Source organism: Eschrichtius robustus, chromosome 17 (assembly GCF_028021215.1).
Source record: "Eschrichtius robustus isolate mEscRob2 chromosome 17, mEscRob2.pri, whole genome shotgun sequence".
Taxonomy (NCBI): domain Eukaryota; kingdom Metazoa; phylum Chordata; class Mammalia; order Artiodactyla; family Eschrichtiidae; genus Eschrichtius; species Eschrichtius robustus.
In genome coordinates, this window is record NC_090840.1 from 15,907,892 (window position 1) to 15,926,012 (window position 18,121).

At 39.3% G+C, this 18,121-nt stretch overlaps 1 protein-coding gene across 1 annotated transcript in view; it reads right to left on the reverse strand.

Annotated features, from left to right (window-relative positions):
- LACTB2 (lactamase beta 2) overlaps window positions 1-18,121 on the reverse strand; it is a 32,173-nt gene that overhangs the window by 12,468 nt on the left and 1,584 nt on the right. Inside the window, exons 2-3 of the mRNA XM_068525556.1 lie at window positions 13,152-13,315; window positions 8,177-8,303 (exon numbers count right to left, since the gene is read on the reverse strand). Coding sequence (XP_068381657.1) covers window positions 8,177-8,303; window positions 13,152-13,315 — 291 coding nt within the window. The remainder of the gene's footprint in view (window positions 1-8,176; window positions 8,304-13,151; window positions 13,316-18,121) is intronic.

The following is an 18,121-nucleotide window of genomic DNA, read 5'->3' on the forward strand; positions in this document are numbered from 1 at the left end:
TCTTTTGTTTTCCTCCTAAAACATCAATAAAATTACCATAAAGGGATATTTGAAAAATGGCATAAATCCACAGGGGTGAGGAGAATGGACCATATCAACAAAATTTTAGAAGCTAGAAAGAAGACAGATGAGTGAAAAGTGACTTATCAGACATGAAAATACTGAAGTCTACACTGGCAGTGGTGAAAGCTGAGACCCAACCAGATTTACACTGCAGAATTCTCCAGTCTCAGGACGTGGGGCACCAGGAATGCAGAAGCAGAGGGTGAAGTGGGGAGCGGAGAATCTTTAGATTCTCTTCCCGTTTTGAGCAGCTTGACAAGCACCCCAACCCCACTAAGGGAAAAAACTGGAGATTTAATCTTTGAAGAGGGTAAAACACAGGCACAGATAGAGGTAGTGACATCATCCTGAAAACAGGAAGACTGTGTGAATATACGCAGATCCCCAAGCCTTCTTTCCACACTCAGCTCCTGTAATGCTGGCAGCCAGGCCTTTATCCAACATGAAGATTAGAAGAGTCTTTTCTGGGAATTTTACCAGCTCAGGAAGAAAGACTCTAAGATTACAATGTTGGAGGTTCCCCAACTAAACAATTCATCTAGATGACCCTACAGTAAGGCTCACAACCTACAGAAGCCCTCCTCACATTTTCAGAGCTCCCAAATAGCTCTAAGGTCTCCCTTAGAAGACATCAGTAAATACCACATCACTATGCATCTGAAGAAAGCCTTTCACACCGAGGAGAGAAAATAAAAACAAACTAGTTTGTAGGCCACAAATTATGAGGAAGAAAATTTCCAAAAAAACCCACAAACCTCCCCTCGATAGCCCCAAGAAAAACAGCCCCACAAAAAACTGTAATGTCCTCAGAGAGACAAGAAGTTGCAACTATGAAACAAGAAAGGATAGTATGAAAGGAGCATTTAGGGGGCAAAAAGAGCTCCTGAAAGTTAAAAATGTGAGAAGAGGAATGAAAAAATAGGATTAGGAGATAAAGCTGATAAAAACCTCCCAGAAAGTACAGCAAACAGGCAAAAAGATAGAAAATAGGAGAAAAAAAAGTTAAAGGATGAATCTAAGAGTTCTAACAAAATAATAGGGGTTTTAGTAAATGAAACAGAACAAAACAGGTGAGAGAAGATATCAATGAGCAACTGTATTTTTCTGCCCAACGAAGCCATACCATCAAAGGTAATTCTGTGCGCCTCTCTTCCTCAAGACCTTGATAAGCCTACTTAATGATCCAAATGTATTTTCAAGTTTGGTTTTTATTTAAAAAAATTAAAAAAATTTTTTTGGCTGTGCCATGCGGCATGTGGGATCCTAGTTCCCCGACCAGGGACTGAACCTGCGTCCCCTGCATTGGCAGTGAAGAGTGTTAACCGCTGGACCTCCAGGGAAGTCCCTCAAATTTGGTTTTTAGATTCTGGAAGTCAAAATGATAAGTAAACCTTTAACAAGGTAAGTTAGATTACATAACTTTTTAAAGCCTACTCTTGTATTAAAAAGAGAATCCATAAAAAGTACACAAATAAGCTTAAATTTTATGCATTAAGCTTAACTCACAGGACCATATTACTAGTAAGCAACAATAAAGCTTCACTAAAAAGATGTGTAATTATCATTAGCAACTAAAGGCTCAGTATTTTCACGGGCTAACTCTAACAAACATTTAAAAGTCAGATAATATCACTACAATCTACCCCAGAGCATAGAAAAAGAAGGAAAATTTATGACTCCCAAACCTGATAAAGGCTGCACAAAAAAACTACCACCCAATCTCACTAATGAATATTGTTATAAAAATATTAACTAAAATATTAACAAATAGAATTCAAAAGCAAATTTAAAAATAATAACATCATGACCAAATAAAGTTTATTCAAAAAATGCAAGGGTGTTTCAATATTATAAGATCCCTGAAAAAAATAATAAAGCTATGGAGAAAGCTGGTAAGATCATCTCCCTAGACACTGCAAAGACATTTGACAAAATTCAACTCTTAAATAACAGCATGTAAGAAAACTGAGGGCTTCCCTGGTGGTGCAGTGGTTAAGAATCCGCTTGCCAATGCAGGGGACACAGGTTCGAGCCCTGGTCCGGGAAGATCCCACATGCCGCAGATCAACTAAGCCCGTGAGCCACAACTACTGAGCCTGCGCTCTAGAGCCTGCGAGCCACAACTACTGAGCCCACGTGCCACAACTACTGAAGTCTGCGCGCCTACAGCCTGTGCTCCACAGCAAGAGAAGCCACCGCAATGAGGAGCCCACACACCACAATGAAGAGTAGCCCCTGCTCACCACAACTAGAGAAAGCCCACGTGCAGCAACGAAGACCCAACGCAGCCAAAAATAAAATAAAAATAAATAAATCTATTAAAAAAAATTGAAATGACTATAACTTAGAAGAGTTTCTCCTTTGCCAAAAGAAATCAAATCCTTTAATATTAAATATTGAAATGTAAAGTCTTTTAAAAATCTGCCAAAAATGTAATAGCTGTAAGGTACAAAAACATAAGACACTAGTGTAATGGGAGCAATTATTCTTGAGAGGCATTAAGAACTGACATTAAGAACTATTATGCTTTTGTGGTTTCTAAGTGTATGCTTTATATACTGCAGACAATTACGATTTTATAGTTGCTCCACGGGCAAATATTAAAGAGATGTTAGAAATCATCTCTTGTCTGATTTAACCTGCTGCAACCTGTTAAGGAAAGTATTCGATGTTATATGAAAATGATTCCAGGAAGTATATTTCCAGCAACTATAAAAATATGTGAAGACAATCTACAGAATGGGAAAAAATTTTGCAAACCATGTATCTGATAAGGAGTTAAGGTCCAAAATATATAAAGAACTCATACAACTCAATAGCAAAAAAACCCCCCAATTTAAAAAATGACCAAAGACCTGAACGGACATTTTTCCGACGAAGATACATGAAAGACCAACAGGGACATGAGAAGATGCTCAACATTACTAGCCACCAGGGAAATGCAAATTACTGGGTTGGGCAAAAAGTTCGTTAGTTTTTTCCGTAAGATAGCACTAGTAGCACTTAGTTGTCTTTAACTTCATTCAAAACAATTTTGTTAGACTGTATTGTGATAGCTGTCATATCAGCATGCATTAAGAAAAAACTTATCAAAATTGGTGAATTTTTGTGTAGCCATTTTAATATTGAAGATGGAAGAAAAAAAGCAACATTTTCGGCATATTATGCTTTACCATTTCAAGAAAGGTAAAAATGCAACTGAAATGCAAATAAAGATTTGTGCAGTGTATGGAAAAGGTGCTGTGACGGATCGAACGTGTCAAAAGTGGCTTGCGAATTTTCGTGCTGGAGATTTCTCACTGGACGATGCTCCACAGCCGGGTAGACCAGTTGAAGTTGATAGCGATCAAATCGAGACATTAATTGAGAACAATCAACATTATACCACGCAGGAGATGGCTGACATACTCAAAATATCCAAATCAATCATTGAAAATCATTTGCACCAGCTTGGTTATGTTCATCGCTTCGATGTTTGGGTTCCACATATGTTAAGCGAAAAAAATTTCTTGACCGTACTTCTGCACACGATTCTCTACTGAAATGTAACGAAAACGTTCTGTTTTTAAAACAAATTATGACAGGCGATGAAAAGCGGATACTGTACAATAATGTGGAACGGAAGAGATTGTGGGGCAAGTGAAATTAACCACCACCAATCACACCAAAGGCAGGTCTTCATCCAAAGAAGGTGATGTTGTGTATGTGGTGGGATTGGAAAGGAGTCCTCTGTTATGAGCTCCTTCTGGAAAGCCAAATGATTAATTCCAACAAGTACTGCTCCCAATTAGACCAACTGATAGCAGCACTCGATGAAAAGCATCCGGAATTAGTCAACAGAAAACGCATAATCTTCCATCAGGATAACGCAAGACTGCATGTTTATTTGATGACCAGGCAAAAACTGTTACAGATTGGCTGGGAAGTTCTGATTCATCTGCTGTATTCACCAGACATTGCACCTTCAGATTTCCATTTATTTCAGTCTTTATAAAATTCTCTTAATGGAAAAAATTTCAATTCCCTGGAAGACTATAAACGGCACCTGGTACAGTTCTTTGCTCAAAAAAATAAAAAGTTTTGGGAAGATGGAATTACGAAGTTGCCTCAAAAGTGGCAGAAGGTAGTGGAACAAAATGGTGAATAGGTTGTTCAGTAACGTTCTTGGTGAGGGGAGAAGCAACTGGAGGAAAGTAGTCAAAAGGTACAAATTTCCAATTATAATGTAAGTACCAGGCATATAATGTACAACACGATGACTATAATTAACACTGCTGTATGATATGTAAAAAAGTTAAGAGAATAAATCCTAAGAGTTCTCATCACAAGGAGAAAATTGTTTCTTTTTTTCTTTCTTTTCTTTTTATTGTATCTATATGAGATGATGGATAGTAGCTGAATCATATTACATGTAAATCAAACCATCATGGAAAAAAATATGTAGGTGTGGGTGTGTATCCTATCTTATAGCTAATCCTATGAACAATCATACACAGAATGCATTTATGGGCAGAACCCAATCTTTTTTTTTAATCTACAAAAACTCATTTGGAGAACCACTCTTTTTCAGGGTCTGCAAATTGCCTTATCCGTCAATGTGCCTGCAACGCCTCCTTTATTCCCCTCCCACTCTCCATGCCAGAGCTCAGTTATGGCTTTCTTTGATATTTTCCAGGCTGAAGGCGATAAGATTTCTTAAATCAGGGGGTCAGAAATTCCAATTCTTCAGTCACCTGCGTGGCTAATGCTTTAACTTGCATAAAAACTGTGTTAAAATTCTCTTCACATAGGCAGGAGGGGAAAAGGAAATGACATCAGAGGTGCTTTAGGAAAGATCCGAGGAACTGCAGTGGTGGCCTTCCCATGCATCAGGTAGAGCACTGATCTAGTTCTGCCACTTCTGTGACAGACAGACTTTATAACGATGGCTGTCTTAGAAAATTTAGAACAGTCAACAAAAGCTGTTGGACTGATTTTTCTCTGAGAAATTAAACTTAGTTCACTAGAAAATTCCTGAAAGTTACATCCAGAATCAAATCCTTACTGAAAAACCTTGCTAACTTTCTACTATTTACTAAAGGGTTCTTGGTGGATATTATCTCTCTGTTGTATTTTTTTTTTTTTCAAAATTGGCAAGCAGAAAAGATCAACTGGTCATCAAATACTTGGAGATTTAGTAAATTTTAACCTTCTTCTTATAGAACTTTTGCTTAACAATGAGTCTTCTTGTTAATATTTAAAATAATTGGGTTTTACTGACTTGATAAAAATGGAAATTGGAAGCCACGGTCATCAGTAAATTAAATGTTTTATTCAGATTTTAGCATAATTAGAATTCATATTTTGGGAAAATATTATTTACAAAGGCTTCTTAAAAAAGTGAGTTTACTTTTTTGATTCTCTGTATTAGTTTTCCTCCCAAATCTTAAAATAGATAGGTTCTCATACTTTATCTTAATCAGAATGCAGTAAAACAAAACTTAAATAGAATTCAGATAATATGGAGCTCCTTGGCATCAATTCACTCCATGAATCTGAGACAGTATTCCACTGAGAGGGGGTGGTGACGGGAAGCAAGATGTGGGAGGCTTCGGGGCACTGATACTGTTTCCTACTCTTTTTTAGATTAAAAAAAATCTTTTTTTTCTTTAATTGAGGAAATATTGATTTATAACATTACATATGTTTCATGTGTACAACATTATATTTCTACTTCAATATACCCTACAATATGCTCACCACCACCAATTTATTTTCCATCGTCACGGTACGGTTGATCCCCTTTACCCATTTCAGCCCCCCACTTCCCCTCTGGTAACCACTACTCTGTTCTCTGTATCTACACCATATTGTGGTTTCTTGATCTGCGTGCTGCTCATAGGGTTTGTTCAGTTTGTAACAATTCACCGTTGCACACGGATGATAGGTACGCTTTTCTGTTTGAATACTCTAATAAAAAGCTTAAAGTATGTGGTCTGTTCATGGCAGATGGGTAGCAGTAACTTCCAAGGACTGAATATTCTTAATCTGCAATTAGGTATAGATCCATAATTCTGTGATAACCGATAAACCGGTACTGTGATACCCACGCCTTTGAGACAGAAGACTCAAGGAACCACCTACTGTCTCGACCCCTTTCATTTTCACTAGGGCTGGTGTGTGATGGGCGAAATTCTGTATTGTCCGAGAATACCGAATACTTTTGGAAGTAGCAGCTATATGATGTTTGTTTTCCTTTGGTACCATGAGCAAATTATACGAGATACTATCATATTTTCAACAAGAGCATTTAAAGAACATTCCCAGATATTAGTTGGTTTATAAATTAAATTCTGTCAATCACTGCATACTGAAAAAAAGGGAACGCTGGTTTGAAAGGTGGCATGGATACCCATGACTTCATTTTCTCTTTCTCATTCTTCTGTTCATCTACTCGCCTCTTTGGAGCTAGTAAATTTACTATGTGTAGGATAAATACCCATTACCTCCTAAGTGCCAGGGACTGAGGATCTAAAGATGAATCTGGGACCTGCCTGTGTCAGAGTGGCTAGCTTGTCATCAAACCTATTCCCTCTTTTTCCTGGGCACGAAGTTAAGCTCTATTTTCCTGTCTCTGCAAAGTCAGGAGTGGCGCAGGACTGAATTTATAGCCAATGCAGAGATGGCCGGGTCTGTGAAAACCTTCCAGGTAAGATCCCTTTCATGCTCCTTCTCCACCCGCTGGGTTGATGGAGGTTAGCACGGTGACCTCGGAAGCCAAGGAGTGACGTTAATGGAATCACAAGATGCACGGAGCCTGAAACCTCACTTACAGGAGGGTCACTCACTAGTCAGCACCCCGTTTTGGACTTTATGTGACTGAGAAGTAAACTTCTTTCATGTTTGAGCCATTATGCATTTCTGGGTTGGTTGACCATAGTGACTAGAATTAACTAATACTGTGAAGCTAAGGACTTGATTACCTTTTCAGGTACTTACATACAAAAAACTTACAATACAATTTAATACAAAATAATAAAAGGTTATAGGAAAGTTAGTGGAGGGAATAGTGAATTATGCCTGGAAAGGGTTCTTGAAGTAAGTAACATGTGGATTAGGTCTGAAGCATGAACAGATAAGAGTCTGTCAGGGAGACGAGTTGCGGGGAAGGGGCAATGCCTAGTACAGGGGAAGGCACGAGCAAAGGCACGGCCGCACAGAATGTCTTTGCTAACTGTGCCTGTGAGGGGAGTGATGGGAGCGAAGACCAGAGAAGTCTGGGGCCAGACTGTGACACGGTCAGGAGAACAAACATTACCTTGTGTGCAGTGAGGGTTGTTCCAGGTTTCACCTGACACGGGGAATGAAGGTCAGATTGGAAAGGCGGGAGCCTGCAGACAGGAAGACTGAGCAAGAAGTAGTGGTCGTGGACATGCAGAAAGAGAGGCGACATTGCCAAATATTTCTGAGGTTAAGAACCAACCTGATTAGATGGGGAGGGCCGCGGGGAGGGACGCAGGGGGGTATACGGGTGAAGAGGAGTCAGCTTCTATCTTAGAAGGAAAAAAAAAATCTTAAGTACTGAGAAAGTAGATGTTCTGAACTCAAAAAACAAGTACAAATTGTGGGGGAGTGAGAACCAGAATTAGTTCAGCTTTAAAGTTGACGAGTTTGAAACACCCTTTTGAATCCCTCAGATAGGTCACGGGGGATTATGGGTCTGGCCTGCAACGTGTTTACTTCAGGGATGGGTCACCTTTTGGAAGTGAGAGCACGAGAGAACCCTGAATTTAACTGATGGGTAGAAATCCCTAAATCACCCTAGCAGGAAATGCTAATCTAATTTTTTAAATTTAAATTTTATTTATTAAAAGAAGGTAATCAACTAATTCAAACAAATAATTTTAAAAAGGCAGATAGAGTGAAAACTCCTTCTCTTTTCCCCTCTTTCTCAAGCAACCCAATTTCTCTTCCCAGAGAAACAAATGTTAGCAGATCTTCTGGATCTGCTGAGGTATTTTCCTGAGGTATTTTCACTCAGACAAGCAAATATGTCTTGTCTTTTTACAACACATATACATAGACCCCTCCAACCCCCAGCCCCGCCTTCCCTGGCTCAAGGACGTTCACGTACCTTAGCGTGGCGCCTTCAGTCTTAATCACATCTCCATCTTTCACATAAACATACTGTTGCTCTCCATCTCCTACAGTTTCTTTTCTCTCGGGATTCCGTGGGAGTTTTTTAATGCAGTATGTAGTGTCTAGTCACAAAACATGTAAAATATATTAAGTCACACTTTAAATGATAATTTAGCCTTTTACGAGATCAACTTCCATAGAGCGAACACTTGAGATTGGCTGCAAAAAATCTTAATGGTAAGAGGCAACAGAAAATGGGATGAATTGTAGCAGCATATCTCTGGGATGGTAACTATTTCCTCCACCTTAACAAAAGAGTTTTTTATTCTCTCATGTCCTTCCAGGTCTACATAAAAGCCTTTGTGTTTTTCTAGTCACTCCTCTTTTATATAAAAATTTGGAAGTAGCACTTCACAGTCTCAGCTAGGTTTGAGATCAAGATGGGTGTTGAATACTGTATAGCACTGGGAACTTTACTCAATATTCTGTAATAACCTATATAGGAAAAGAATCTGAAAAAGGATAGATATACGTGTATCTATAAGTGAATCACTTTGCTGTACACCTGAAACTAATACAACATTGTAAATCAACTAGACTCCAATAAAAAATAAAGATTAAAAAAAAAAAAGATGGGTGTTGAAGAGGCAGTAATACCAAAACTGGGAACTTTTCCCTATCTAGGTGCCTAACATAGAATAAAAGAGGCATCATGGCAGTAGTACTTAATAATAAAAGGATAATAGTATAAAGTTCTCTCTGTGAAAGCTGAAAGGAAGCCCCAAACCCGGGGCTAAGATATGAAACCATTAAAATAAATGTAACCCACAGTACCCTCACTGACACAAAGAAAATCAATTACTTAACCAATCAATAGCTGAGTGGCAATCATCTAACCAGTATACTACGCACAGTGAATACAAGCACCATGACACCAAAATGCTTAAAAACTGTCATAGTTGGGGGGAATAAAACACAAACAGGCAATAATTAGAGAACTATACTCAGTCCCATTTAAGGGATACTAAATGGACAATTCAGCTAATAAAAGCAGCAGGTGTTTAGAGAAAGGAGAAACAATTAGAAAGGGATTCACAGATATGATAGAACTTGAGGTGTGACTTACAGGATGAGTAGGATGGCAAAAGGTTCAGAGAAAGACCTGTAGGTAAGGGAAACAGCATTAGTAAAGGCACAGAAAGGAGGATGAGCGTGGCATATGTGCCAAACAATGCTACCAACTTGTCTAAAGCAAAACCCTGGCTGGAAAGAGTGGGACAAGTAAGGTGAGCTCAGATCATGGAGGGCCTTAAAGTGCCTTTCAGAGAACAGGGGGATTTAAACTTTACAGTATGTGGCTACCATACACTCTTTAGTAAGAAACTGAAATAGTGTTAATAGGTGGATTAGTATGGCAGCTGTAGGTGGGGAGACTGGAGAGGGAGGGATCAGAAAGACCATGACGGGGTGACTGCAATAACCCAGCTGGAGGGTAATGAGCATCAGGGCTACGGTGGTATCAATGGAAATGCGGAGGGAGAAAAAGACATGCAAAGGAAAACTGACAAGGCATAGAAATCTGGCTAGTAGGAAGGATAAAGGATAGAAATATCTCAAATATAATAAAAATAAAACAACAGCAACTAGACCTTCCCTCTCCAGTGCCAAATTCCATTACTTTGTATCTTGAGAGGCTGAAGCAAAAAATAATATGCTATTCTGGGAACTGACATTACACAGTAAGGCTGTCTTCATTCTAGAGTGAGATAGCAAGGTTTTTTTGTTTGTTTTTATTTGTAATCTGCATAATTTTGTTTTTGAGTAAAGAAGTGGAGATACTACATCTCTAGTTGTGAGGCAGATGATCCTTCCAGAAAACTCACAACTATCTCAAAATTACAAAACAAATGTCACACTATAAAATAACTCCGTGCCAGTTTTTAAAATTATGTGCAAATTTGAAAACACATATCCTATTCACAGTAGCAATCTACACAGGCAAGATGGAGAAGGGCATGCTGAAATCAATCATATAATAGTAATTATTATTTTAAATAAAAGCTTATTGAGATGTAATTCACATACTATAAAATTCACCCTTTTGAAATGTACAATTCACTGTTGTTGCTGGTTTTTTTTTTTAGTGTATTCAAAGAATTGTACAACCATAACCACTATAAAATTTTAGAACATTCCGAAACCCTATACCCAATGGTACTCATTCCCTGTTCTCTCCTTCTCACAGCCCTTGGCAACCACTTATCTACTTTCTGTCTCTATCATGTAATTATTTTAACAGGAGGAAACCCTCAGTCATTTGTTAAGGTTTATGGATTATAATATCATTGCCAATGCTAATTATTTAAGCTGATACAAACATGTGATATTGCTCATGTATAATACTTTCTAATAAAAACACATTCTAATTGAATAGCAAGAAGCAAACATTTGACTCCTAGGACTCGGAGGTTAAATACATGGCAAAGGCCCAACTTCAGCTGCAAAATAATAATTATTAGATAACAAAATATATTTTACAAGATTTGCCCAAAACCAAGCCCAAACAAAAAACTTGAGCAGCCTGGGGCTATACAGTTCTCATGTCTGGTAAAATTCTGGCTCCCTGTAAGCCACTAGGAGTTCCCAAATCATACACTGATCATAGTTTAAATTTTTGTAGGCAGACTGCTTCAGAGTTACTGTAACTTCCCATAGAAATCTTACAAATGGCATTCATAATTTTGGTGTGGGCTGTAAAAACACAGGATGTTAGCATTGTAAAGTACTTGAAAAATTCTGCCACACTAATAGTTAAACAAAATTATAAAAAATTTAAACTAATAATTAAAATATGGAATAAAAAGAAATCATAAAGCAAAATGGAACAAGAATGCTAGTGATTAAGGATTTAGAGAATGAAGAAATACATGGAACTTTTGGGGGGAGATCCTGAAAGGTAACCCTGAACAATTTCAGTGCTGAGGGACTCAAGGTCTGCACGTAGCTGGTCTAGCTTCAATAAAGTTCAGAACGAAACACAACAAGCCACTTCTCAAACAAGTATTAAAGTTTTCGTGGCTATAAAGCATTGTCAAATTTCTTTTTGATTTTCTTTAAATCAACATAATAGGTAATCTATCATATAAGTATTCATTATTTGTAGGGAACCCCAAACTATTTTAATTTTTAATTTAAAGGAAGTGGGTCAGATGTCCAGTAACAGGTGAATGGATACACAAATGGTGGTATATTTCTACCATGGATTACTACTTGGCAATAAGAAAGGAACAAACTACTGATGCATGAAATGGGTGAATCTCAAAAACAAGGTGCTAATGTGCAAGAAGCCAGACAAAGAGTGATGCCGTATCCTTCCATTCTAGGAAACTTTAGAACACAGGCAAAACTAATCTATGGTGGTATAAAGCAGATGAGTGGTTGCTGGAGCTGGAGGGGGAATCACTGCAGAGGGGCATGAGGGGACCTCTTTTTGGGGTAGTGGGAGCGTTCTTTATCTTGATTGGAGGTGTCACATAGGTGTTTGCCAAGCTATACATTTTATGGGTACATTTCATGTATGTAAATTCAAGCTCAATAAAGCTGATTTATGAAGGAGAGAAAGGGGGCCATAAACATTTCAATTTTTCAAGCTGACCCGCATGCTAAAAGAGCTGGCCAAAGCTAATTAAGGATCCTCAGCATAGTTTTTTAATTCACAAAATTTAATGATGGACAAGAGAAAGAAAGGTGAGGACAGGTCAGACTAAGAGAGAATGATTTCCTGCGGAGGGCAGTCCCTTCGGATTAGAAGAAAGGAGGTTAGAGGGTAAGAGAGTGAGGGGAGACAGGTCTTTACAATGGGCCGCCTGGTGATATTGGGGGCTGTGCCTGAGAATATCTTGGTGTCCCAATTACAGTCTCAAGGCCTAAAAAGATAGTTACAAACATTAAAAAATACTAGTCAAATGCCTACATGCATCCCTTTTGTGAATGAACGTTCTTGACCTCCTTGTCTCTCCTGTGCCTTGGACACACACAAAGTCCCACTCCAGTGTCTCTGCCCCGGCAATGCCCTCTGCTGGGTGTGCCCTCCTCTCAGACACTGTACAGCTCACCCCCTCTCCCTCCACCCCAGACACCACTGCTACCGCCCTCCTCCGCTTTACTCTCTCTCCCCTTGCCTTCATGTCGCTTCATTTTTCTTCATAGCACCTGTCACCATCTGACCTAAGATTCATTTACCATTTACCTTCCCAACTAGAACAAAGCTCCATGAAGGCGGTCTTTGTTTTGCTCACTGCTAGGTCCCGTGTGCCAAGAATGACACCGATTTAGCAGTGACTCCAGTATTTACTAAAAGAAAGAATGGATGGATGGATGGATGAATGAGTGGATGAATGGATGGATGGATGGATGAATCTATGTGTGTGACGGTGGGATGAGGGAATAAGGGAGATGGTAAGGTGTCAGTACTGAATAGGTTTCAGGGACAGAGAATTATCAATACAATGATCTTTCCCTAGTATTTCAGTTCATTGTGGTAATTGCCTTATGTTATGGAAGACGTGAGGTCACATTTAGAATGTGGACAAGAACATATCCACCTCACAGTACTCAGGCCAAATGTTCAGCACAGTGCCTGGCACACAGTAAATGCTCAACAGTAGTTAGTTATTATTAAATCTGAAAGAGTAATTGTCATACAAACTAAATTAAAACTGATCTTCATCACTGGCCAAAGGGGAAAAATAAGAGGGAAAAGAGATCTGAAACAGAAAATAGGACCTTTCCTTTCCTCCTCTGTTAAAACTGGGGATAGTGTTCAAGTTACAGTAATTTCTGAAAGTACCATTTAAATATGTAAGTAAGCTAGTAAATGGTTTACTAGCTTACTTAGCTCTGTTAACTGAAGTAAATTATTCCGAAGACACAGTTTTCTTCAATGAGCTTAATGAATGTTTTCTGTTTACCATTATTGATGTTTTTACAAATATCTCCTATGCCTCCGGTATGATCACGGTGCCAGTGGGTCACTATGATTTCCTGGATTGCTGTGTTAAATTCTGTCAGAGCCTGCTTTAAACAGATGATATATTCTGGAATTGCTGGTTCTCCAGTGTCAATGAGGATTCTCCTGAAAATTAAATGGAAGATAATCATACAGTCGGAACACAGAGTTTGTATCAGCATATTTCTCACACAGATAATTTACATTACATTTAAGAAACTGCACAGATTGCCTCGCTTCCAACGTGCTTGAAAACCAGCTGTATGTTATTTCAGCTTAACTATAATCATCTCACCTTCAGAAAGTTCTTTGAAAAAACCTTACAAATGTGAGTCTGAACAAGGAATAACAGCAATGGTATTGAACACTTACATAGCACTTAAAAGAAATAAGGCACTGTTCCAAGCACCTGACATATTTTAACAATTGTATTTCTCGTAACACCGTTTTGAAGTAGGCTTTTCATTATTATATCCAGAAATTAAGTAACTTGCCCAAGGTTACTCTGCAAAGATAGGGCAGAAGCAGCATTTGCACCCAGGTATTCTGGCGCCAGAATACACGCTTTTATCCATGCTGCCTTTGAGATCTTTTACAACATCCTCAAATGTCTCGGAGATATGAAAGAATCTGATTCGATGGTATCCCTAAGGAAACCTAGTCTTCTGCACTATACACAAAACGGATCACCGAAGTTTTACACAGGCTGCCTTATGTGAAAGTGCAGGCAGCAGGGAAGTGTCGGGGAGTGTCTGAGCTGCTTCCTTTCTCTACTCAGACCACCTCATTAGTTATCTTTTTCTGCTTGTGGCTCTGAACCCACCTTCTACTTTGTTTGCCTTTCCTCACTATTTTATGGGATCATGGTCTTTCTCTCTGAAGTTTTCTGGAAGAAATCAGGGTGACATTTTCCTCCTCCAGCACCAATTCACTGACTTCTTAAATTCACGCTGTTTCACAGGAATCCCTCCTGAATTCAGGCTGGGGGAGAGATGATTCACCTTGATGCAAAGTTTCAGTCATTCAATTTGTGTATTAATTCATCAATAACTGTTTACGAATGATCTGCTACGTGCCATGCCTTTCTTGCAAGACAAAAACCCATCTTGCTCTGGAGAAACAACCTGACTTTGTACGTTAATGATGATATCTGTAACAGCAATTTTAGTACATGAACGATGTTGTTAACAGCAATTTCAGTCATCTGACTCTGGTGGATGAATATTTAGGTAGCACAGGACTGAGGGCAGAGGAGACAAGAAAGGGAATAAAGTTTTCGATAGAGAGATTAGTCATAAACTCGGTAAGGAAGCGTGGCTTTAGGGGGACTCGGTTTCACAGTCACTTGTCCATTCAAGACACACTGTGCGTCTCTGGAGGAAGTGGACTCCATGGGAAACACCTAGAATCATTCTTCATCTGGCCTAAGTACAAGCTCAGCTGTAAACTGGAAAAAAAGCTTGTTCCCTCCTTAACAAACAGCAAGTCTATCAATGACGTCTGTGAAGAGTTGGTGCAGAGGATCAGACACTGTCATCTCTAGGTGGGCTGTGTCCTTCACAGCCCCAGACAATACCCCATCTTAGGATGTCATTTTGCAAATGCGAGTTATGCTAATCCAGGGGACAAGAGAAGAGTGCAGAAGCATCTGTACAGGTCTGTGACCAATTTATTCACCAGAGCACAGGGCCTGGCACGCAGTAACAATCTGCTACGTGAACGGAGAAAAAAATTCTTCAACTAACGGGAGTTAGTGGCATCAACTTCCTCATTTAGGTATTTTCTATCAACATTGAGATAGCTATTAAATGGCCTCTGTCAATTTGCTGTCCCTCTTACGAAATCATTAAGTACTTTCTGAGCACCTACTATAAACCCAGTATTATCTGGATGCTATAAGGGAGGAAAAAGTGAGAAAGTAATAGCTGACGTGCTTTCCCCGTGCTAGAATTTAAGTACTTTAGATATGAATTTTCACTGAATCCTCATAACATCCGTCTGAGGTGAGTACGATACAACCCTCACTGTATAGAGAAGGAATCTGATGCTTAGCGAATCAACTGTCTTGTCCACAGCCATGAGCCAGGTACTGGGACCTGATAATCAGAGCCCAGCGTCTTAACCCCAACTAGTCCCCTAGACTGCCTTTTCCTATTAAGAAGAAATAGTATACTCACCCTCAAGGTATTTACAATTTTGATAGTAAAGATTAAAAATCCATCTTTTAGAGGTTCTTAGGCAGAGGAGGAATGTGGAAATACTCTTTGGAAGATCTGGCTATTATTGGTCCATTCAAATGTTTACTGAATACCTCTGTACTAGGCATCACAGTAAGTCTGAGTGCTTTAGGGAAATTCATTAGGCATCTATGGGCTGATCAGAAACGGGAAGGAAGACTGGTTAAAACTGCAGTTATCCAGCAGTAATAGAATCCTAACAGAGCAAATGAAGGGAAAAAGAGAATGCTCATTCATTCAGCAAATATTTACTGTACTATGTACAAGGCTCTGTGCTAGGTGCCAGAGATATAGTAATAAATAAGCCTTCATTGAATTTATATTCTAGTGGGGAGTGGAGTTGGGGAAAGACATTAAGCTTCTTCCTACACACAAAAAATCATTTTATTATTGACATAAGGGCCATGCCAAGTATGGAATGCTAAGGCAGTGTGTTACATTAACCTAACACAGTGTAAGGCGTCAGGGAAGGCTTTATTGAGGAAATGATATTTTAACAGAGCTCTAAAGGATGAGTGAGGGTGGCTGGGTGAAGAGAAGGATAAGTGGGAGACAGAGAGGAAAGCAGGCATGAAAGCTCTGAGGCGGAGTGGATAGAGCCCATGTGGCCGGGATGGGAGAGAAGCTTGACTCAGGGTGATGAGATAGATCGGAGATCAGAATATCACAAGGCCTTCTAGTTTCCATTTTCCAAAAAATCCAACTCTGTTATGTTGGTGAGTCACAAAGTTTTAAATGCAGCCAGACACATCTCTTCTGTGACTTCTGATGTCAACTGAATTGCCACACCCTTACAAAACCTCTCTTGACAGTGACTAGATTAAAATCTTTAATTATATGGTTCCAGAACTCTAGACTTACTCTTCATTGGCCTCGTCAAATGGTAAATTATATATCCATTTTGGGGGCTATATGTTTTTTGTTGTTTTGGGTTTTTTTGGCCACACTGAGGCTAGTGGGATCTTAGTTCCCCAACCAGGGATTGAACCCAGACCCTCGGCAGTGAGAGCATGGAGTCCTAACCACTGGACCACCAGGGAATTCCCTGGGGGCTATTTGATTTATGGTATCTACAATTCGCCAAGCCAAGTGAAAGCAAAACTATTGTTATGTGTGTATTTTTTCTCCTAAGTCCATAGGAGACTCCTAGTATATTGCCTGAGACACAGTAGGCACTTAGAAAGTTTTCTACTATGAATGAAGGCTTTCTTTTTTATCAAATCACATTTAAAACAGTCAGTAAGGAATATTATGTCTCCAAAAACTTTAAAAAAATACCAGAGGTGTTTTATTAAAGGGCAACTTAATCAAGACCAAGTTGTATTACTACTTTACAAACAGACCTCATTTTAAGCATACTGCAAGGAAAAAAAAGTTTCAAGTTTCACCTACGTATAATAATGTCCCTTGAAATGTCACTTTGAAGCTCCTCCCATCAAGGATGGCAGTCTGTTTCCTCATCCTTTGGGTATGGACTTACACTGGGTTTTCCTACTGAAAACAGACTGACATGAAAGTGATGGCTTGCCATTCGTAAGCCTCAGCCTCCAGGTCTTTCCGTGCTTCCTCTCACTCCACTGGAACCCTGAAACTAGCCAGTGAATAAGCTAGGCTACCCTGCTGCAGGATAAGAGACCAGAACACAAAAAACAAGAACCCCACAATACTCCTTTGGCTACGTGGGGGAGAATGGATTGAAGAGGGACAGAAGTAGATGCAGAGAAGCCAGACTATTTTAAAAGCCTAAGCAAGAGCTGTACTGGCTTGGACTGGGTGACAGCAGTGAAAATGCTGAGATCTTCTTAATGGCTTGGATATGTGTGTGCAGGAAGCAAAGAAAAATGTCAAGGAGGGTACTTAAGTATTTGCCTTGATCAAATGTGGGGATGGTTCTCTTTACCAAGATTTGGATGACTGGAAGAAGACCAGTAGGAAACAATGAGCTTCAAGTGGCTGTGAGGCATCCAACTAGAGATTTAAGAAACCAGTTGGCTATCCTAGTCTGAAGATGAAGCTTGGATTTGTCTACATTGGAGCTATAAATTTGGGAGTTATTAATGAATAAAACAGGTGAAGCCAAGGAAGTAGACAAGATCCCCTAGGTAAAGAACATAACAATGAGAACAGAAGAAAGAGTAGGATTGCCTTGTGAAGGGCTCAAACACTTAAAATACCTGGTATAGAGGATGATTCTATTAAGGAAATTGTATAAGAGTAGCTAGAGAGGTGAGAGGAAACCAGGAGAATGCGGTGTTAAGCAAATCAAGGAGGGAGTGGTCAATAGCATCAAAAGATACTGAAGTTCAAATAAGATGGGAATGGAAAAATGCCATTGGGTTTAGTGATCCAGGAGGCACCTGTGATCTTAGTGGAGCAGATGGATACCATTATCAGAACCACTTACTTGGACCCAATTAATATTCATTTCTAGCCACCTAACATCTACTTTATACAGCAGAGCAGCAGCACCTGTACATTAACTTATTCTAGTTCAACTACATGGGTTCATCATCACCTCTCTCTCATCTATGAGTGATTCCACTGGCCGTTCCACTCCCTACGTTTTTGTGGGTAGTAGTCTAAGCAGTGTAAGATGGAAGGCCGTGAATCTGCTCTTCCCTCGATCAGTTTCAGGTTCCTCATGTCTTTTAGCACCAGCACCTTGCCACGCGGAGTGTGATTCTAGTGTTTAAAG